The 22,377-nt window shown below is 37.9% G+C and overlaps 3 protein-coding genes across 5 annotated transcripts; 2 read left to right on the top strand and 1 right to left on the bottom strand.

The window, feature by feature from the left end:
* The first annotated feature begins 473 nt into the window (after positions 1-473).
* On the top strand, positions 474-6,080 carry neu3.1 (sialidase 3 (membrane sialidase), tandem duplicate 1). 3 transcript variants are annotated; one of them, XM_026939027.3, is made up of 3 exons: positions 474-622; positions 4,077-4,312; positions 4,396-6,078. In XM_026939027.3, the coding sequence occupies exons 2-3, from the start codon at positions 4,082-4,084 to the stop codon at positions 5,344-5,346; spliced, it is 1,182 nt and encodes a 393-aa protein (XP_026794828.3). In that variant the 5' UTR covers positions 474-622; positions 4,077-4,081; the 3' UTR covers positions 5,347-6,078. The 3 variants fall into 3 exon arrangements, with proteins under 3 accessions (XP_026794828.3, XP_053096373.1, XP_053096372.1); XM_053240398.1 differs by lacking the exon at positions 474-622 and adding an exon at positions 646-2,250 and having other exon boundaries at positions 4,396-6,080; XM_053240397.1 differs by lacking the exon at positions 474-622 and adding an exon at positions 646-2,593 and having other exon boundaries at positions 4,396-6,079.
* Positions 6,081-6,109: 29 nt separating this feature from the next.
* wdr73 (WD repeat domain 73) lies at positions 6,110-10,766 on the bottom strand. The gene is made up of 8 exons (XM_026938737.3): positions 10,345-10,766; positions 10,076-10,143; positions 9,438-9,523; positions 9,250-9,338; positions 8,243-8,310; positions 7,666-7,827; positions 6,594-6,962; positions 6,110-6,507 (listed from the first exon to the last, which is right to left on the bottom strand). The coding sequence occupies exons 1-8, from the start codon at positions 10,395-10,397 to the stop codon at positions 6,266-6,268; spliced, it is 1,137 nt and encodes a 378-aa protein (XP_026794538.3). The 5' UTR covers positions 10,398-10,766; the 3' UTR covers positions 6,110-6,265.
* A 5,671-nt stretch (positions 10,767-16,437) lies between these two features.
* Positions 16,438-22,358, top strand: LOC113541707 (sialidase-3). The gene is made up of 3 exons (XM_026938837.3): positions 16,438-16,612; positions 19,242-19,491; positions 19,575-22,358. The coding sequence occupies exons 2-3, from the start codon at positions 19,261-19,263 to the stop codon at positions 20,514-20,516; spliced, it is 1,173 nt and encodes a 390-aa protein (XP_026794638.3). The 5' UTR covers positions 16,438-16,612; positions 19,242-19,260; the 3' UTR covers positions 20,517-22,358.
* The last annotated feature ends 19 nt before the right edge of the window (positions 22,359-22,377 follow it).

The following is a 22,377-nucleotide window of genomic DNA, read 5'->3' as shown; positions in this document are numbered from 1 at the left end:
AACACAAAAGATATCTGGGAGTTGTAGTATATTACACAGTTGCTGCTAGAATTGCAAAAAAAAATTATAACATTTTCCTGTATAGTGTAACATTTCATCAACATGCCATCAACACTAAAACATTCCTGTTATTCTTTTTCAGAAAATCTTTAAGCTAGTTCAAAGAAATGACGTCATTTTCTTTAGATGACTACATTTCCCATAATGCAATCGGGTGACGTCCACACTCAGTTAAAGTGAGAAGCTTCGTTCACGCGGAAGAAAACTGGGAGTTGTAGTAGATTGCATGGTTGCTTCAGGAAATGTAGAAAACTTTCATACTGTTTTGACTATTTTGTAGAAAAATCAAGATCGTATTATCAACACTAAAAACATCTGTGTCACATTTTCACAGAAAAGCGTTAAACTAATTCAAAGACATGCCGCCGGGTTTGTTGGAATGACAACATTTCCCATAATGCAGTCGGTCAACGATTAACGCACGCAGTCCAAAGATCCTGTCCGTTAGCGCGCAGGGACGCAGCGCACAGAAAGCAGCGTTCACACAAACCCTCGCGAGCAGGCAGTCCGGGGGACCGTGCAGTGCAGTCGCGCTAAACACGGAACCAAAGTCCACAAGCAGGTAAAAGAGAATTATTTCACTCTGTCACTCTCTCACAGCTAAAGTTAGCAGGGGTTTTCTTATGGATCTGTCTTACCCGAGCTGAAATCTAGTGGAAACCCAGAAGACAGCAGAGAGGGGAAATAAATCTGGAATGGGATGTTCAGCAAGCACATATGGATGTGATGGTCAGGGGTCCAGACATTTTTGGCTGTATAGTGTAACTTTATTGTAGACTAGTTTTCCTTGCTGAATTTTTAGAGCTGTCACAGTGAACTGAGTGAACAGCTCCAGGGTCCCAGGGTCGCAGGTTCGATCCTGGGCTTAGGTTACTGTCTTGGTGGAGATTGTGTGCATGTTCTCCCCCTGTCTGCGTGGGTTTCCTCCTCCTCCTAAAAACATTAGGTGGATAGATTGGCTAAGATAAATTGCTCCTAGGTGTGAATGAATGTGTGTGTGTGTGTGTGTGCATGGTGGCCCTTATGGATTTGCGTCCCATCCAGGGTATTGTCAAAAGCCCCTGACCTTTTTGTAGATTGAACACGGTTCACTTCACAAATAAAATAGGTTTTATGAGTTTTAATTTGTTCTCCCAGTACTAGAAAGTCGTCTGTCCGTGTGGTAGATTACCACTTACTCCTCTCCTCACACGTTCATTCGGCTCCCTGCACTTCTGAAGCCCTGGCTTTATGGGTCAGGTATTTAATCAGCCTGCTGTGGAACAGTTCCTGTTCTGGCCGCCAGGGGGTGCTGCTGTCAGTCTGCAGGTTTCAACAACCGCGTTAAACAGCAGGCATTATTAACAATAATACAACTGTTCAGCGAAATTGAGAATTTAATTCTAACTTCTAAGCTTAATAACTCTTCACAGTTTACAATGTCACTTTTTAAGTTTGTAGTTTTGGCGAAATTAAATAACTTGAATCAATAAAATATACGTCATAAATGTATAAATACACTTACATTATTCAGAGCGGTGTTGCTGTAAATGACTATCTAGCTAACTTACTAGCTAGCTATTTTATCTAGATTTGATATAGCCATAGGCAAATGTCTGATAACATCTGTTACTGTGGTGGTATCTAGTGCTGGCCAAATCAGTTGTTCCTACTTGAGCAAGCTATAATTAATAGTTAAATCAGAGATTGGTTGGCTAGCTTGCTACACCTCAGTTAATTCATCACTTTGTCCTAATGAATATGTTTGTAGCCTTGTAGCACATTGCTTGCAGTATGCGTCATATAAGCTAACAGCTTACACCATAATATATGTAACCCTGGGTAAATATGGGTTACTAAAGATATTACTGATTGACAGTATCTTTGATTAATATCTATGTACATGTTTCAACAGGACAAGGTTTGAGTTTGTATGTAACTGTCTCTTTAAGAGTGAGAACCCCTTATTATAATGTTTGTATACTGATATGGTTGAGCAAAGCTATTCCTATCTGATTAGCTGTAAAAGTTGTGGTCCCGCCTCCCATACTGGAAGGAGGATTCTGATTGGATGGTTGATTTATCATTCAAGGGAAGAACAGGTGAAGCGGCGGAGGAGAACGGTTCCGCAAGTTTTCCTCCGTTGAAAAAAACTCTTTAGTGAAGTTATTTTGTTTGTATGCTGGGTGTTTTCACTTTGGAATTCACTGTGTGAGTGTTTTTAATACATTTAGGTGTTTATTTTGAGTATTTTATGTGAGTTTGTGAGATTTAGTGTCGCGCGAGACGGCACTTGCCGTGTTTGTTTATGTTTGAACGGAAAGTTGGTTATTACGGTTAACGGCGGATGAACTGCAGAGAGAGAGAGAGACGGGAGTGAGTGGGCGTGGTTCGGAGGAGGACATCACTGACATCATTGGAGGACAGATCCCAGGTAGAGCCCTGATCTCCTCGCGATCGAGAGTTCCTCTGGCTCCGAGGGAGAGGAGACAGCGATTCAGAGGAGGCTGCAGTCGCACCCTAGCAACGTCTCAGGCCTGCATCGCTGGTGTTGGTGTGTGTATGCGTGTCTGTGTGTGTGTGTGTGTGTACAAGTCATTAGTTGTAGAGTTGTTTGAAATCTGAATGCTTTCGTAAACTCTTGTATTTGTCTTATTTGCACTTTTAATCACCCGGTACATAGTCTGTGATACACATTTCACCCTTTACAGAGGGTATTGACCTTTTATTAAAAAGAGTCATATAAAGTAATTAGTTAGTGTGTTTATTAATTGATTAGTATTTGAAATAAGTCACACAGAGACACCTGAAGATGAACATCTCTCTTTATTGGGGGTTTTGATCCATGTGACACTGTCATACATAGTGAATAGTTTCTTTTGTTTTTCTCCTTTCATACTTTCTATCTATCTATCTATCTATCTATCTATCTATCTATGTGTTAATAAATAATTTTTGTAATTTTGATACTTACCTATACTTACCTGGCGTGTGAAATCCGTTCATGTAGGTCTGCTGAGAGCATCCATCTGATTCTGTTACAAAAAGGAAAAGAATAGTTTAGCTCATAATTAATATTAATACTAGAAAGGAGTAATAACTTTAATATTTTCGTCAAGAGACATTACCTGAACCTGGTGCTCCACCCTAACAGAACTCGGGAGAAGCAAATCCTAGGAGGGCAGGGGGCGTTACATATCAAATCACATTTCAGGACTTAAAGACAAACAAGAAGAAGATATAAAACACAGACAATGAGAAATGAACTTGAGACAAAAAAACAGACGAGAAGAGAGACAAAGAACATATAAAGCTACATGAACGGAGAGAAAAGAGAGATACAGTAGAAAGGCAAGACAGGAGAACAGCCACAAAGTAAGGGAGGATGAGCAAGAGGAAGAGACAGTCAAAAGTGAGAAAAATGAAAACAAGAAGAATATTATATATTAATATTAATATGTAAGAGGGCAGACAGACTAGAGAGACAAGAAGAAGAAAGAAGGTAATAACCAGTACAGACAAGTAGAGTACTGGGAAACAAGTGTGAGTTTGTTTACTGTGTTCAGAATGCAATAAATGCAGAATACCATAGGTATTGGTGTGGTATCTGCTAATCATTCATAAAATAATTTTACCGTTTTGAACATTAATCTCTGGGTCAGGGAGCGAGGGGGAGTGGTCTTGTTCTGAGGGGGCTAATCACCTTATCTCTTCCAACCCTAGCAATGCTCCTGGTCCCATCCAGCGTGTATTCCCACCTCATGCCCAGTGTTACTGGGATGGGCTCCAGATCTATTAAGACTTTGACCAGGAGAAGTAGTTACTGAAAATTAGTCAGTTGCTCATTGCTTTGTATATTATATTTTTAGGGCTTAAGCTGAAGTGCTGGGATTTAACTCTTTGACCAGAAATCAATTAACCATACAAAGATTATATAATCAGTAAAATGATCATTTTACCAGTGTGTATTTGTGAGTTTAAACACAAGACTGTTCAGCAATGGAAAGTTATAACATTTGATTCTTATCTGTTTCCAGGAGAAATGGAAAACAGGACACTGAGAGGTTATTCCCAAGTACTCCAAGCAGAACCACCAAAAACAACTTTGTTCAGAAAAGAGAAAAGAGGTATAACATACAGAATCCCAGCTCTAATCTACATTAATGATGGCCAAACTTTTCTTGCTTTTGCTGAGAAAAGAACATCATCACGTGATCAGGACGCCACTCTCCTGGTCATGAGGAGGGGAACACGGCAGAATGGGTCCATTCAGGTGATGCTAGTGCAAACACTGATTGATTGTTTCACTTTCATTTGGCAAAGACATGTCATAGATATGCTAATTTTTCTTTTCAGTGGTCACCTGTTCAGGAGCTTAGCACAGCTTGTTTGCCAAGACATCGCACCATGAACCCGTGTCCGGTGTATGAGAAAGAATCTAAGACACTCTTTCTGTTCTTTATCTGTGTGTTGGGTAAGACCACTGAGAATCACCAGATTTGCACAGGTAAGAACAAGGCTCGGCTGTGTTATGTCACTAGCAAGGACAGAGGGCAGAATTGGAGCAGCACGACAGACTTGACAGAAAGTGTGATTGGACATGAGATTGGAAATTGGGCCACGTTTGCTGTTGGACCTGGGCACGGCATTCAAATGAAGACTGGCAGACTCATCATTCCTGCTTATGTCTATTATATTCATTGTCGATGTTTCCCCTGTCATTTTCCACTTTATGTAAAATCCCATGCTTTTGCATTCTATAGTGAAGATTGTGGGACGACGTGGTACTTTGGAGAAAGATTAAGTACCGAGTCTTGCGAGTGTGAGATGGCAGAGATTGTAGGCCAGGAGTCCAAGAGTGAGCTGTACTGCAATGCACGAAGCACTAAAGGTCATAGAGTTGAGGCTTTGAGCGAGAGCAGTGGAGCAGCTTTTGATCGACCTCATTTTGCACAGAAGCTAGTAGAGCCCTCTCGTGGCTGCCAGGGTAGTGTGGTGAGCTTTGCTGCCCCTGAGGAACAAGACCACTGTTTAACACCAAATACAAAGACTTGGCTCCTTTATACCCATCCAACTGACAGAATGAAGAGAAAGGCTCTTGGGGTGTATTTGAATAAATCTCCTCTTACTGCTTCTGGATGGAGCAAACCATGGATCATCCATCACGGCCCCAGTGGATACTCAGATCTGTCTCCGTGTGAGGAGCCCAATCGCTTTGCTTGCCTCATGGAATGTGGGAAGAAGAGTGAACTTGAAGAAATAGCCTTTGTGGAGTTTTCTCTCCGTGATATCATGAACAATCAGTAGCTATGTTTACATGCTTATTAATAATCTTAGAAAAATCATCATGTATATCTAAATCAGAATAAATTCCTATCATAGTTCATTATAATTCTATTTGTATAGTGCTTTTAACAACAGACATGGTCACAAATCCAGATGGAGATTTAGATTCCTAATGAGCAAGACAGAGGTGACAGGGCTTTTTGAGGAAATGGAAAACTGCAAACATCCTAAACTAATGTTAGCTATAGTTACACTTGGCAATGTCCACAGTAATACTGATACAACTGAAAACTCTGGCTTAAATACAGGACTTCTGTGTTTATACTGTAACCAAAAATATTCAATTGCCAAAAAAAGTGAAATTCATTTATCTTCTTTTTTGATTAATTGTAGCTGGTATGTGACAGAGGCCTAGGAAAATTGGCATAAAAAGGAATAAATGTCTAGTGTCTCCTTCCTAGTCTCAGCATGTGACATTCCACCCAGAGGCTATGATGCATCTGATATCATTTGTACACTTTTCTGGCCACATGTCTCAGAACATTGAAGGCTTCAGTTTGACTGGCTCTCGGTGCTGGTGGTCACGTAAAAGTTTGAACCCAGTAGACGTAATTAGCCTTTCAGATATAGTTACTGGACTGAAAAAAAAAATCATTTTGGGTTGACAACAAATCAGCATGTGAATGTAGCCAGTGATTAGGAGTGGGGGTGAGCAAAACAATAAGATTTTCTTCCAATGGCATACTGAGCAAACTTTTTTTTTTTTTTTTTTTTTTTTTACTATTATTCATCATTGCCAATGATATGTTAAATACATTTTTCTAGTTCTCTTTAACAATAAAAAATAACTACAGAAATATTTTAGTTAAACAGGTTTCAACTATAATTTGAAAAATCCCTGGCCTTTAAATAAAAAAAAAAGGAATCAGATTATCTTTTGTCATTTTTCTATGCTCTCATTATCTTTATCTACCCAGTCCCAAACATGAATAGATCCATCTGAAGCTGCAGAGAGCAAGGTTCTTGGTCGCCATAGATGCCAAACATGAGTAGTGACCACAAGAGTGGCATCAGCCTTTTCTTCACATAAGTCGTGACCCCGATGCACAAAAATGGGCTGAGGCATCTGTGACTCAGTGCTCCAGCTTCTTGTGTCAAAGATGTGCACTGATCCGTCAAATCCTTAAAATTAAGACATCAACATGGTCAGTCCATTTCTCCAAACAAAGACCTGAGGTTAGAATGGAAGATACAAGAATATGACGTACCTGAAACAGCGAGATGGTTATCCAGAGCAGGAGCCCATGTGACCGTCAGAAACTCGCTGCTGGGATCATCTGGCTGCAGATTAAGCTGAGCTTGTCCGATTGGAGTGCTCGGATTTCGGAGATCAGACACAATTACCTGACCAGAGGAGGAAAGCCTTGCTACAGTGCACAAGGCAGGGTCACACTGTGGCCCAACTGTCCTCAATCCAAAAGCCCAATGTGAGCCAGTCGTACTCTCTGAGAGAGCATAATGATTGATCTTTGGATCTCTTGAGTCTCCCATATACAGAGTGCCATTAGTTGCGCAAATGGCAAATGTATTGGCATTCACAAACTGCAGACCACTCACTACATCCAGTGAATCTGTTTCTATGAACAACAAAATAGAATTTCAGTTTAGAACAAAATTTGTAAAGGTCCACTTGCATAAAATTCTACACATACAATAGTATGGATAAGCAATTAATGAGTGAATAGCAGTAACAGTTACCTGCTTAACCAATTAATGAATGATATTGGTTATAAATAAGACATTTTGAAATGATCGGTTTGTTTTGTAGTGGTGCTTGATGTGACCACTTTTGACTGAACTCTGAACAGATGAGACCTCTCATTTGAATTTGATGCGGGGAATAAACACACACTTCTGTATGTTTGTCTTCAACCATTCTATTTTCCTCAATTTTTTCAATCATCAGTTCACTAATCAGACCACAAAGGTCAAAATATTTGCAAAAACTATTCCCTTTCTCACCTAATAGCTCTAGCTCTGTAGCTAGTCTCTGGTTTAGTGAGCTGCCTTCAACTAAATCATTTACATAAATGCATGTGATTTAGTAAATGGAAAAGGAGGATCTACTACAGAACCCAAACTGGTTCATGTTTAGAAAACTGGAGTTGCTTTTTTTTATATATGTTTATTGGCTCTGCTATGGTATTTATTAGTAAGTGCTCAGTTCGGCCCACTGAAATACTTTGCTGGGTCTGCATCCAGACTTTAGTCTGCCAGTTGACCAATGGTTTAGACAGAAAATGAAAGAAAAATAAAGCAGAAGACACACTTCATCATTACCTACTGCATACAGCATTTTCCCTGAGGCTACATCAGCCTGCTGAACGTCACGTATTGTGGAGCCGTGAAGAACAGAAGGATCCTCGGTGAAACCAGAAGCAAGTTTTCTGCCCGTGGCTGATGTGTGACTGCAGTTTATAACTCCTGTCCTCTTGATAATATCTGGATGCCAAAGGTGGCAAAGTTTTAGTGTGATTTGCCAAAAATACAGTCAGCTCCAGAATTATTGGCACCATTGGTGAAGACAGGTTTAAAAAAAAAAAAAAAAAAAAAAAAAAAGGTTATGAAAAATGTTTTTGTAGTTAATTAGCTTAATTTAACACTGAAGATGAGAGAAATCTAATCTTATTATAATAATAATATATAATATATAAAAATATATAGGCATCTTTCCCATGGGTGCCAATTCTGAAGATGACTGCCATTTGGAAAAAAAAGTATCTGCAAGGATTGAAAGTCAAACTGCTTGCATAGCAACAGAAAGGCATTAACAATTAGGCAACACACAGTAAAAGGGAACTGCACTACTATGTATTTTTTAAGTCAAATGAAGTGCTGAAATAATCTGAATAAATACCACTATTATCTTCTCCAATGTCCCAAACCTGGAGTTTGGAATTGTGGCGCCCGCTAGTCACCACACATCTGCAAATAAAAGATCACAGTTAAATGGTGATGCTTCTGGAACACTTATTTCTGATTATATGTAGGGAAATGTATAGTCATAATATCACTATTCTTTCAGGAAAAGAAAAGGGCATATGAGCCTGTCGTACAATTTAAAAAAAGTCTCTTATTGTCACAGCTAGATTAAAATCTACATAAAGACAACAATTCAGCTGATTTGCACATTTTTATATCCCAGCAGGGGGGATGGGGGAACATAACATTTTTGATATAATTGTTTTACAGATCAGGTGTCTAATATCCACAAGGCTGGCATTTTCCCCTGTTGCTCTACTGCCAGCTAAGAAGCGTTTCTATTCACTGTCTAATTTTCATTGCTATTTAAAATATTTGTAAAGTTTTAGAATCGACACTTCAGTGTAGACGTGTTTATTATGCTCTTTGGTCAAAATTTTTGGCCTTTTTCCTTTTTGTCGGGAGATACTAACGCCACAAGTCTAGTCCTTCTTATTCCTAATTTATATGCTAGAAATACCCTTAAAATATACTTAAAACAGGAAAGAACCTATTCAAGAAAAACTATTTCAGACATCTGACCTTGCTGTGACCTTGACCCTGTTTGAATCAATTCCAAAATCTAATCAGTTCATCTGCTGATTACTTTCATATTTCCATATAAATCCTACAAACATTCAATCATTTTTTTCTTGAGATGTCGCACTAACTAGAATGATGGACACATGGAAGGACTTGGTGGTGGAAGCATAAAAAGTTCTATTTTCTGATGTTATATTCTTCAGTGTAAAATTCCAGTCCTGAGCTACAAAATATCTGCACAAGCCTCTGTATTGCCTGCCCACTAATACAGCAAAATGAATTAGCAAATCAGTTTAAAAAGAATGTTAAGGCATTAGCAAGATTCTACTGAAGGTAGCCCAAGCGAGGCAGTAAGCCTACCGTTTACCGAAGATGTGTCTCAGGCACTCAACCGGCTCATCACTGAATCCGCCATGCTGCACTTTAAAGTCCCGCTCTGGACAGAGGCCCTTTGCACATTTAAGACGAAAATTGTATTGGGTTGAGCTGCTGTATTGGGTTTGTAGTTTTGATAACACACATAGAAATTTGTCTAGTTATTGACTCACCTGGTTCCCTTTTGCATACAATTTCAAAGGCAACAGCAGCTCTAAAATTTCATTCTTCTCTGAAGAGTAGCCTGCAACACAAATACCTGCAACAGAAAAAGCATCCATACAGTTCAGACAAAACACATACAGTTCCAACAAAAAAAATCTATAAACATATTTACCGTATGCTCAGTTATGAGTTCTCTCGTGTACCACAATACTGCTGAATACACAAATCTGATTGCTCAGAAAATGTCACAAGTAGTGCAGCTGCACTACAAATATTAATGTGCTCCTTCTAATGTTATTGTTTCTATAGTAACACCTTACACAGTGACTTGTATGGAGGATAGTCCACATAACTGATTTAAAAAATGTGTAACTGTGTGTAACATGCTGTTATAGGAAAGTAATCAACTTCGGGGTGGTAACAGTAATGCCGCATCATAACACAACACAACACTCAATCATTGATTATTTTCCTATAACAGCTTAATTCATTTTTATACTCTACCTCCATATGCATGTACATGTTTCATGTACAAACTGGGTATGTTAAAGATTACAAATATCTTATGATGTTATAAGGTACAGGAATCCAGAGGATAGTGGCTCTAGTCTGTTAAACTAACTTTACATGAAAAGCAATACTTTACTTTTTTCATCAGTCCACTCAATGGTTTTGGTTGGATGCTCGAGCTGAAATACATGCAGGTCTTTGTAGCTGCAAGAGAGAGAACAGACATAATGAGTCCCTAAGCTGAATGAAACCATCTTTTTTACAAACCCCAGGAATCTCATTAGGTTTATGGTCAAAATAATTCTGAACATTACCAAGCATCATGTTTAACTCAGATACCTGATGCTTACTTCATGCTTATTTGATTCATTTATGCACAGTTTTGAAAAACTCTTGATGACTTACAGGGTTAATGACTGCATAAACCAGTCTTCGGCTTCATCAGATGACATATGCATGTTATTATCAAGAGATTTCTACTGTTTCTAGAGGATCTTAACTATATAATTGTCTCTCTCTCTCTCTCTCTCTCTCTCTAAATAAATATAACAAACGAATAGAGACAGTACTGCAGTATAGCTTAAACACGGATTCAATTCCAAATGGTTGTCTACAGGATGTAAAGTGCACTATATAAGGAGTATACGCTATTACCTTATTCCCTACATAGCGCACTTAACTCATCTATGGAATAAGGCGATGTATGGAGTGAAATGGAGGCTGAGTTCCGGAAGCTCTTCTTCGTTGCTTAAAATTTGACGCGCTTTTCCGATCACGGTGCTGTATGCTGCCACCTGCTGCACATTAAAAACAATCCATAGGTGTTTTTTTTGCATGAAACAGGTTGAACTTTTGCTTCATTTGGGTTTACAAAGGCCGGTTGGCGCTGTTACCTGCTGAAGAAAACAATAAAAGCTGAATAATTCACTGGCTATCAAGGGTGCATGTGTTGTACTAGTTTTAAAAGACCTCTGCGGCTGCCATATTCTTGTATTATAGCAAATAATTGGAATTTATGACTATGAATAAATTCCAATTATTTGCTATAAATGAAAAAAAAAAAACTCCACAAAAACAAAAAACAAACAAACAAACAAAAAAACCTTTCCTTCTCCCAAACTTTGCAGCATATCTTACAAAAGAACAGATTCTGTGCATCATATACAGTGTGTCTATGATGCACAGAACCAGTTCTACTGTAAAATATGCTGCAAAGTTTGGGAGAAGGAAAGAGGGATTAAGGAGTGGAAAATGTCCATCCATCAGAAATGTGTGTGCACCACAGTGCCCCTGACAATAATGTTGCCAATAAAGTACTGTACATTTTTTACACTAAACAACTGTAAACATATTTACAGTAAAGTACTGTAATATCTTACATAGTATAAAATAACACATAATCCAGTACATGTGCTCATTTGGCTAGGGCTTTTTAAGATAGTGAATTACAGCTGATGTAGGATATAACTGAGCTAAAGGTTAAGCATCTGTTTCAACAACCCAACCATAACAGTGTTGCAGTGCTGGGCTTTAAACACATGACCTTCTGCGCTGTAACTCAAAGCTTTAACAACTGAGCCACCACAACTAGCTTGCATTGATTCAATGCAATCTTTTAGTGTGAGTTAATACAGTGGTAGAAGTGATTAAATCAATGCAAGCTAGTTGAGTTAGTTGTGGTGGCTCAGTGGTTAAGGCTCACATATCACCTGTGTTGGTCAGTTTATGTGTGGTATTTTAGCAGTTATCCCACGCAACACAAACATGGCCATAAATATACATTCTAAAAAGCTGATCCATGTTGATCCATTTCAATAAAGTTGCTTTGTGACAGTGTCCATTGTTAATAGTGCTACATAAATAAAACTGAATTAAATTTAATTGAATTTACATGTTAATGACATGTTATTTAATGAAGACTAACATCTAATCGCTGATATGGTGAAGGTTGCTGTGGGGAGATATTTATTTAACATTTATGGAAGAAGTCTCCAGTGTCACAGCTTTGTAACAGTCAGAGGTACAGCTGTAACTTTTCTGACACAAGAAAGGCTTCAGGACAGAGGCCTTTCTGCTTTGTGGTTTCTAGGTAACAAGCTGTGTTTTCTCTCTTATAAACTTCAAGAGAATGTAAGTTAAAGACTGTTTATACCTGCTATAATATGTGATAACAGAAACTAACTTGATTTGCAGACATTCCACAACTTAAAATGTAAGTAGAAATGAACAAAAAGAATGATATAGCATTCTTTAATAAATAAAACATTGTACTCCAGTCTGTTGTTGATTATTTTCCTATAATGGTATGCCCCCAAATGTTTTATTCCTTACAATTCCTTACAATATTGTGATAATAGTGTAAAAGTGATTATATTTTAGCAATCATCATGATATGAAAAGTGAAAGCATATTACCTAGGGTTAAATAGTTGTCAGAAGCATTCATGTAAGCAACACTGTCAAATTCTTCCAAACCTTCTAGAGTAACCTGTCCAAACAAATCAGGTCAGAGAAAGTGAGAAAGAAACTGATGATGAGGCTTGTTATAAACAAAGAAACTGCAACTCAAAACAGCGTGTGTTTGAAAGAGTGATGCAGTTAATAATAAGCCATCAGTCCTACTGACGCCAGCTTCTTTCACTTATGTCCACAGAGCAGAGATCAGACAGTCTGTCCACACAATGCAGAGCCATCTAAAGAAGAATAAGAGAAGTACACTACATAATCAGTTCAAATTTTAATCAGTGAGAAAGCATAGTTTATACAGACAGTCACTGTACACCTACAAAGTGGCCTGTATGATCAAGTGGACCTGACAATGTGGAGTGTATTTTAGACACTGTGACGGATAATGAACAAAAGCTGGCAGTCAGTCTCACCAAAAACTGTTTATTTAAAGTGTTTCCAGAATCTAGGGACTTTTTGAGCAGATGTTATCAACAGTAAGATCACATTACAGTTGCTGGTTATACAAGTTGAGAAAAAAGGTTCAGTGGACTCACAGTCAGCTGCAGTGTGTAAAACCTGACTGAGTTGATTTATGTGAATCTGTATTCCCAACGTCCAATCACTGTTCACCATTGTTTCCCAATGACCAATCACTGTTCACAATTGTTTCCCAATGACCAATAACTGTTCACCATTGTTTCCCAATGACCAATAACTGTTCACCATTGTTTTCCAATGTCCAATCACTGTTCACCATTGCTCCCAATCACTGATCACCATTATTCTCAACAACCAATCACTATAACACAGTTAACAATGCCTAGTCCTGCTTAAAGAATAAAACTCTTTTCCTAGCCTGGACCAGAAGTTAGAACTCATTGTGTAGTGCTTGGTTCTACTTTCATATCTTCATACACACATAAGTAGTGGTGCACCTCTTTAGGCTGACACAAAGGTCAGCAGCCCTTTAGAACCTATTGGAATCAAGTGTAAGGAGAAGGTCACTCAACTAACTCAAAGTGATAGTAAGAAGATAAAAGTATGATTGACTTGAAAATATAAAAGTATGATCTATTAATTTTTCTCTAACACTATACAAAGGTTATATTCAGTAATCAGTAAAATGATCATTTTACCAGCATGTGTGTTTGTCAATATACAAAAAAATTAAGGTGGCGCAGCATTCGTAACATCTGATTCTGATTCTTATCTATTTTTTCAGATAAAGACAGTGGCTACGTTTACATGCACATCAATATTCAGACAATAATCGGAATTTGGCAATATTCTATTTAGTCTTGAGTCATATAAACGCTGCAATCCATTGCCTGATTCAGGTTAAGACAATATTCTTATTCCCCAAATTCCAATTCCCACCCCTGGCATTTGCCTGTTTTAATCGGAAATTCATTGTGTGTGAACACCTTATTCAGAAAATCCACCAAAAGGAGACATATGCGCATGCTCAGTCTGCAAGGAATTATGGGTGCTTACAGATGCTTAGCTGTAGACTAGGTATTTAGGAATGCATACTCAGGCATACTTACAGCAACCATGTATACAGGAGTATTCCAATGCCCGTACGCATATAAACATCATATTTGGAATATGGCTGCAATTCGAATATAGATCTTAAATGGAATTTGATGTGCATGTAAATGCAGTGATTGATAAGCTACCAGCACTTCATTTTGTCCATGTTCTTGATAGGAATTATTGTATGTTGCAAATACATAAATAGTTAGTGCAACACTAATTTATAATTGTTTGTGGTGCCATGACCAAAAAGACTTCTTTTTATAAGAAATATGTTATAATCTATTATTTTCTATTCTGTATAGAGAATCCTGTTCTCTATTCTATTAGTGACAAAAGCAATGGGCTTCATTTATCAAGATGGATAGGAACAGATTTATTCATACATTATTCATAGGAGCATTTACTCAAGAAATTTGGTATTCATGAAGATCTGCTGATTTGGAAAAATATTTGTTTCCTCCAAGAACTCCTGAGTTTGTGTAAATTTATGTATAATGAGACTCACTAATGTGAACCTCTGTTGTTCTATTCTATTCTCCTGAAAAGTTTCATTTTTTGTAACACATTTTGAAATGAATATAGCAATGGTGATTCAGTGAGTATGCAAATTAGTCTATGGTGCTATTTTGAGCATGCATTAACTACTTTAAAGTAAAGTAAAGTACTAAAGTAAGCCATGCAGTGTTTGTTTATTTCTGCAGTTGGTGCACATATAATAAAATCAAACTCATGATGATATAAATTTTTGTAGTGGTGTTGGTATTTTGTCCAAATTCCTTCGAACTAATAAGCCAATTGGCAACTCTGACCTTTCCTGACCTATCCTGCAAACACTGTGAGATATAACTAGGTTCCATATTCTTACACTTGCAATAATACTTTTCATATTTGTACAAAATAGCATAACATAATAGAATAGTGTCTATGCCTGTATCTTCTTTACTCTGATGAAATGACCTTATTGGAAACCAATTCATAGGAAATCTCTCCGCTGTCCAGTTTATAAACTCCCAAACCAGCCATTTTTAGTCTAAATACCTGGTATCTGAGGAAAAAAAATGAAAAGGGCTAATTTAATATCAGCCATCAACATATGGTACATACTACAAATATATAATCTACTAGCCTATATAATGTACATTACCAGCACTGAAGCAGGTTGTTGTAGACTTGTCTTTTAGCGACAATGACAAAAGATGTCTGGGAGTTGTAGTATATATAGCTGCTGCAAGAAGTATAAAAAGATGCATAATTGTTTTCCTGTTTAATGTAACATTTCATCAACATGTCATCAACACTAAAATATTCCTATTATTCTATTACAAAAAAATTGTTATGCTAATAATAAGGGTTTTCAGCAGTCTCTAGACTTTATTCAGAATGGTGCAATAAAGAAACTCCTGTCAACCAAGGGAGGAGGCTCACTGTGTTGAAGACTGCAAAAACATAGCCTGGTTTGATGAATCCTGATTTCTGCTGAGGCACACTGATGGTAGGGACAGAATTTGGTGCCAACAGGATGAATCCATGGACAAAACCTGCCTTGTGTCACCAGTCCAGGCTGGTGGAGGTGGTGTAATGGTGTGGGGAATGTTTTCTTGGCACACTTTGGGCCCGTTAATACCAATCAATCATTGCTTGAATGCCACAACATGTTTGAGTATTGTTGCTGACCGTGTGCATCCCTTCATGACCACAATTTACCCATCTTTTAATGGCTACTTCCAGCATGATAATGCACCATGTCACAAAGCAAAAGTTGTCTCAAACTGGTTTCATGAACATGACAGTGAGTTCAGTGTTCTTCAGTGTCCTTCCCAGTCACCAGATCTGAATCCATTAGAACACCTTTGGGATGTCAATATCTGCAGGAACTGCATGTCAACATGGACCAGAATCCATGCCATGAAGAACTGAGGCTGTTTAGAGAGCAAAGGGAGGCCTTATCCAGTATTAATATAGTGTTTCTAAGTGCTCGGAGAGGTACATTTTTAATAATAATAATAATAATGATAAAACGGGTATTTAGAAAACATTATTTACATATCATTATTGCAATCATGCCAGGAACTTCTCGTATGTGATGTCAGATGAGGGTTTTATTTATTTATTTATTTATTTTTTTGGGTAAACAATGACCTTTGAAATAATGTTAATAGAAATACCTGCATTACTATATACTGAGACGGTGACTTTTACTAGTATTTATTAGTATTTATTTATTTATCAGTATTTATTAGCGCCCCTCCCCCCACTCCGCCTCTACAGTTGCTCTAGACACGCCACTGCTAACTTTATTATTTTTTTTATTCGTTTAACCTCTGCATGTTTTCGTTAATAAATCTATCTGTGTAATAAGCACAAATATTATATATTATACGTCTACCATTTTCTTATACTGAGACCGTTTTTTTTTCTCGAAAGGATGTGTTTAATGAAGCCAAAAGACCGAGCCTCATTTCCTCTCCCCCCATTTTCGCCCCCTCGCTAACGACCTACCGTAAAGCGTAAAGCACACGCGCACACATATTCCGAAGCGTAAATACCGTGAGTGAGCTTTTCCGAAGTGCAGCAGCCTAACGGCAGTGAAGAAACGGTCCACAGGAATAACTTTTAGCTAAAGTTCTCACCGCGAGTCGGTTTGAAAGTGCAGCAGAGGCGAAAACTGAACCGAAATCCATAATTAGGTAAAGCAGAATTGTTTACTCTCTCACAGCTAAGGTACATAATATGAAGAAAAGTGCACTATGCAATTACCGAAGTTACAAAGTTAGCAAATTGTACTAGAAGTTACAAAGTTAGATTATTACTGCAGGAGTGACACTACAGTCAGAAGTGTAATAGTGCAATAAAACTATAGCACCGTTCAGCTGACAGTGACACATAGCATTGTGTTGCTACCACTTAAAATGGCAGGGTATGTACTGTAATGTGCAGTGCTGTATCAGGGCTGTATTCACCACCTCTGCAGGTTCCACTATAGATTCATGCTTATTAGATAACTCCATGAATATGCAGTTGTACAGGTGTTCCTAATAAACTGGATGGTGTGTACACACACACATATACACACACACATATATATATACTCACAGTACTGTGCAAAAGTCTTATGCACCCTATTTTTTTAGTACAAACTTTGTTATAGATTTTTATTTTATGACTTCTATATTATTGATTCAGTACAAAAACATTTTAGATTTCCAAACATTAGTTTGCCAGCACAAAATTAAATGTTACAGGAAAATGTTTGTATGTCAGTAAAGAAAGCAGCAGATTACATAAGAGACCACTTTTCAGACAAAAAACATAATGAAGGTTTCTGGGTTTTGCTGCAGAAATAAGAAGTAAGTGTGACAGTCAAAGTCTCCAGAAGAACTGTGTCTGCTTCTGCAAGATGCTCAGTAACACTTACAGCTCATTTCCTTATAAAACTGCACACACTGTACCTGAGACTACTATTTTTTTTTTTTAAAGTGAAGGATCATCACACCAAATATTGACTTTGTTTCATTTATTAATGTTTACTGCTCTTTATAGTATTTTTTTAAAATGTAGAAACAGAAACAGAAGAGTAAATCAGATTTTATAATAGGGGTGCAATTTTCCCCTATTATTAACGTTATTTTAATAATTTTTAATGTAACTGTCAAAAAAGACAGCAACATTAATATTATATTTTCTGTATGTCTGAATCCCACCGAATGTAATTCCTGTTTTCATAACTGCCCACACCGAACGTGTTTCAGAATGATTTTTACACATGATTGTGATTTAGAGCACAGCAGACAAGGCATTGATTTTAAGTAGCGTTTCAGCACTGTGAGATGTGAGCTCTCATTCAGTGTACAGTGGTGGTCGCTAAACTGCAGTGAGAATTCTACATAGTGTAGAATGTAAAATTCTACATAGCTAGAACTGGGGGCCCCCTAGCTGTGAGCAAGTAAAGCTACCTGCTATATCACCGTGCCACCCTATAGTATATTTATTAGGAAAAGCTGGTTTGTTTCACCAAATGACCTGGCTTGGTAATGTAGTGGTATTTCTCTGAAGTATGAGTTAGTTTCATATTCAGACATTTGTGTATTTCTAGTCAATAGCACATGAATGGCACATTTAGAATGTAACATAAAAAGGAGGCAAAGAAACCGGTGCATCATGTTCACCGAGGTTTGGTAAGGCTAGTGCTGTTTGGGCATGCAGATTTGCCAGACTTTATGCATTTTAACATTAGAGTGTGCTGCTACAAAAATAAAATACAACTGAAAAATGTATTTATTAGGGATACAACCAAAAGATTTTTGCCTGGTCCCTTTTTGTCCAAAGGAAGCACTTCAAACAGCATGGCTGTCAATCCCATCAAGGTAGAAACTGGAGCTTGCGTATACAGGGTTTACAGTAACCACTGTGGAAAAAGCTTCCACTCATCTCTTATAGTTACGATTGGCAATAGGTTTAGATGCACACTTTTTTTTTTAATTGCTGCATGTAACGTCTTTTTCCTATCTTTTCCCTAGAATATTAAGAAAGAATGTAAAAATTTGGGTCATTCTGTGTCAGTTCAGATAGGGTTGTTGCTGCATCTCTAAGATTTTTTTCATTCTTTAATTATTTGTTGCATGTAACCTAAAACCAAAGTCTGTAAAGTATTCTGGCTGTATTTTAACATCATATTTTTTTCACTTCCGTGAAAAATATAATATTTTCATAATATTTTTTTATATTTTGGGAAGCTTTGTTTAGGATTTAATATCTCCAGAAGTATTATTCCCAGCCACATGAAATTTGGCAGACATAAAGACAAACTTGTTTTCTGTCTGTCTAAATGATTATAAGTCACAGAATATGTTTTTTTTTATTATGGTGTCCTCAAAATGGGAACATTTCAAAACATGAGTTATATTCGGGGCTAATAGACCCCATTTTAATAGACACAGATGCGGTCTCATTTTGTGCTTAAACTGACTTTGTGTCAAAAGCTGAATCACCCATTTCTACTTTCCTGCATGTAAACCTTTTTGTATCAATATCTAAAACTAGGGGGCACCTCCCCCTAGTGCCCCATATAAATGAATAGTCCAGTTTCTAACTTAGATTTATAAGTGATTATATCAGAATACACTGCAACACCTCCCAACCTCCTCCATGTAAACGCTGGGAATAAACAACTTGACCAGAAACTGATTAAACAGATAAAGGATATATAATCAGTAAATGTATAATTTCCTCATGAATGTGTTTATGAATATAAAAATTAGGTGACTCAGCAGTAGGAAAGTCACTACGCTTGAGTCTGATTCTTATCTGTGTTTCCAGATAAAGAAAATTTTGAGAAATGGAAAACAGAACATCAGGAAGCAATTCCCACACACTCCAAGCACACCCACTGAAAACACCTTTGTTCAGAGCAGAGCTAAGTGGTGTAAATTACAGAATCCCAGCTCTAATCTGCATTAATGACGCCCAAACCTTTCTTGCTTTTGCTGAGAAGCGAACATCATGCCATGATCATGATGCCACTCTCCTGTTCATGAGGAGGGGAACACGGCAGAATGGGTCCATTCAGGTAAATGTGCTGGTGCAAACACTCCTTGTTATGTTTTAACATTTTACTCTCATTTTCATAGAAATGCAAATTTTTCTTTTCAGTGGTCACCTGTTCAGGAGCTTAGCACAGCTTGTTTGCCAGGACATCGCACCATGAACCCGTGTGCGGTGTATGAGAAAGAATCTAAGACTCTCTTTCTGTTCTTTATCTGTGTGTTGGGTAAGACCACTGAGAATCACCAGATTTGCACAGGTAAGAACAAGGCTCGGCTGTGTTATGTCACTAGCAAGGACAGAGGGCAGAATTGGAGCAGCACGACAGACTTGACAGAAAGTGTGATTGGACATGAGATTGGAAATTGGGCCACGTTTGCTGTTGGACCTGGGCACGGCATTCAAATGAAGACTGGCAGACTCATCATTCCTGCTTATGTTTATTACATGAGCATGAAAGATGATAACTGCCCACCACATGCGACGTCCCAGGCTTTCGCATTCTATAGTGATGACTGTGGGACCACATGGCAGTTCGGAGAAAGAGTAAGTACTGAATCTTGTGAGTGTGTGATGGCAGAGATCATTGACAAAGAGAGCAGGAGTCACTTATACTGCAACGCAAGAAGCACTAGAGGTTGTAGAGTTGAGAGTCTGAGCGAAAGCGGTGGAGCGGCTTTTGGTACATTTCGATTTCCACAGAACCTGGTAGAATCTGGTTATGGCTGCCAGGGTAGTGTGGTAAGCTTTGCTGCACCTAAGGAACAAAAGAACTTAACATCAGACACTGAGAACTGGCTACTTTATTCTCATCCAACTGACAGAATGAAGAGAAAGGATCTTGGGGTTTATCTGAATAAGTCTCCTCTTAGTGCTTCTGGATGGAGCAAGCCATGGATCATCCATCACGGCCCCAATGGATACTCAGATCTGACTGCATGCGAGGAGCCCGATCGCTTTGCTTGCCTCATGGAGTGTGGGAAGAAGAGTGAACTTGAAGAAGTAGCCTTTGTGGAGTTTTCCCTCTGTGATATCATGAACAATCAGTAGCTATATGTACATGCATGGTATTAATCTGGATGTTAAAAAATCAGCACCTAAATCAGAATAAAATTCCTATCTTGGTTAAATTCAATTTGTATAGCACTTTTAGCAATAGACTGAGCAGCTTTACAGAAATCCAGATATGGATGTAGATCCTTAAAGAGCAAACTAGAGGTGACACTGGCAAAGAAAAACTCCCTGGCATGACATGAGGAAGTAACTGTGAGAGGAACCAGACACTTCTGGGTGACACCTGATATTAGGATTTTGAGCATTACTATCTAAATGATCAAATTTTAAAGGGAGGAGGTGGATAATCTATTTATGAATGCCTTAAATGCTAGAATAATCACAACATAAATGTTGAAATCTGCTTAAATTTCACAAGCCGAATCTTTGCATACATTCTACTCATGCGGAGTTACATCATGATTCCTGCTGACCAACATGACTGGTGCAGAAATACTGGTCCAGTGCATTTAACTGATATTTCTAAGCAGAATGATACAGGATGTGATTTCCTCTTTTTGCTTTCTATTTAAAATGGACATTTGAAAAATGATTTCTTGAGACTAACTTTTCGTTTTCTTTCTTGCACTCCAGTGACCAAAAAGTGACCAAAACTGAATTGACATCAAGAATGAAATTAATTTGCCCCAGCTTGTATTGGAGCTTGGATCATGTGAAAATCAGAGGCCTATAACAGGAAAACAGACAGCAGAATTATAAATGCTTCCCTTCATCCTATGATAGCCCCCTGCTGACTGCTTCTTGCTGTGGTTACACTAATGTGTATAAGTTTATCTTGGATTACATGGAAAAGGATTGTAAATGGACATATTCAGTTCTTTGTGGAGTTTAAAGCAAATACATAAACAGTTAATTCAGAACCTCTAGTATTGTGGATTTTGGCCAAGAATGGTCAACGTCACTGTCTTCACTACCGATACCACTGAGGCGATATGTCATCATGCCTCTGCTTCCTGTTTGCGGGTTGCTTTGCCTGCAGCTTATGGACTATTTCTGGGACTAGACCATGGAGAGGAGCTTGAACAGTTGATAACTTCAGTTTGATATGATAGACTTAAATTTAAAACTCTAATCATGCTCATACTCTAGTTCATGTTAACACAGCATTATTTGACTATAGTATACAGTTATAAAGAGAAATTATTTATAATCACGCTTTCCGGTGTCACCCAGAAGAAGATGGGTTCCCTTTTGAGTCTGGTGGCTCTCAAAGTTTCTTCCTTTTGTTGTCTCAGGGAGTTTTTCCTTGCCGCTGTCGTCTCTGGCTTGCTCATTAGGGATACATTGAAAATTTTAATTTAAATTTTATAGCTGGATTTCTGCTTTGTGACACTGAATTCCTGCTTTGTGAATTGAATTCCTCTTTCTGTTATCATAATGATTCCTGTGTATTGGTCCCTGGTCTGACCTCGACACAGCGAAAGCTCATGGATCGTTTCTGAACCATATCTTAAGAGGGAAATGGTGAAAAGAGGGACCTGAGTCTGGATGGTTATCTTCACCAACAGGGTTTAAGCTTGATGGTAATCTTAGCCCCCAAACTATTTAACTAGCATGAGGATATGTTTTTGATAGACATTATTGTATGCTGGAGTACAGAGTACAGCACACAGAGCACTTCTGTATGTTGCTCTGGAAAAGTGTATCTGTTAAATGCTGTAAATGTAAATGTAAATGGTGGTCCCTTTTCACCGATGGATGGATTAGAGTGGGAACAACACATGGGCTACATAAAGTAATTATAATGAGTGCAGTAATGAGTGCAGCTACAATGTATTGGTACCTAATAAAATGACAACTCAGTATATTTCTATGTGTATAATTTCTTGTGTATGGA

The sequence above is a fragment of the Pangasianodon hypophthalmus genome, chromosome 15 (assembly GCF_027358585.1).
Source record: "Pangasianodon hypophthalmus isolate fPanHyp1 chromosome 15, fPanHyp1.pri, whole genome shotgun sequence".
NCBI classification, from domain to species: Eukaryota; Metazoa; Chordata; class Actinopteri; order Siluriformes; family Pangasiidae; genus Pangasianodon; species Pangasianodon hypophthalmus.
This window is presented reverse-complemented; position numbering and strand designations above follow the sequence as displayed.

Coding starts and splice junctions, on each gene's coding strand:
- neu3.1 (XM_053240398.1), top strand. CDS start 4,082: ATGGAAAACAGGACACTGAGAGGTTATTCCCAAGTACTCCAAGCAGAA. Junction 4,313..4,395: donor GGCAGAATGGGTCCATTCAG/GTGATGCTAGTG, acceptor TTTTCTTTTCAG/TGGTCACCTGTTCAGGAGCT.
- wdr73 (XM_026938737.3), bottom strand. CDS start 10,397: ATGCATATGTCATCTGATGAAGCCGAAGACTGGTTTATGCAGTCATTA. Junction 6,963..7,665: donor GAAAATGCTGTATGCAGTAG/GTAATGATGAAG, acceptor TGTTGTTCATAG/AAACAGATTCACTGGATGTA. Junction 6,508..6,593: donor TAACCATCTCGCTGTTTCAG/GTACGTCATATT, acceptor CTTAATTTTAAG/GATTTGACGGATCAGTGCAC.
- LOC113541707 (XM_026938837.3), top strand. CDS start 19,261: ATGGAAAACAGAACATCAGGAAGCAATTCCCACACACTCCAAGCACAC. Junction 19,492..19,574: donor GGCAGAATGGGTCCATTCAG/GTAAATGTGCTG, acceptor TTTTCTTTTCAG/TGGTCACCTGTTCAGGAGCT.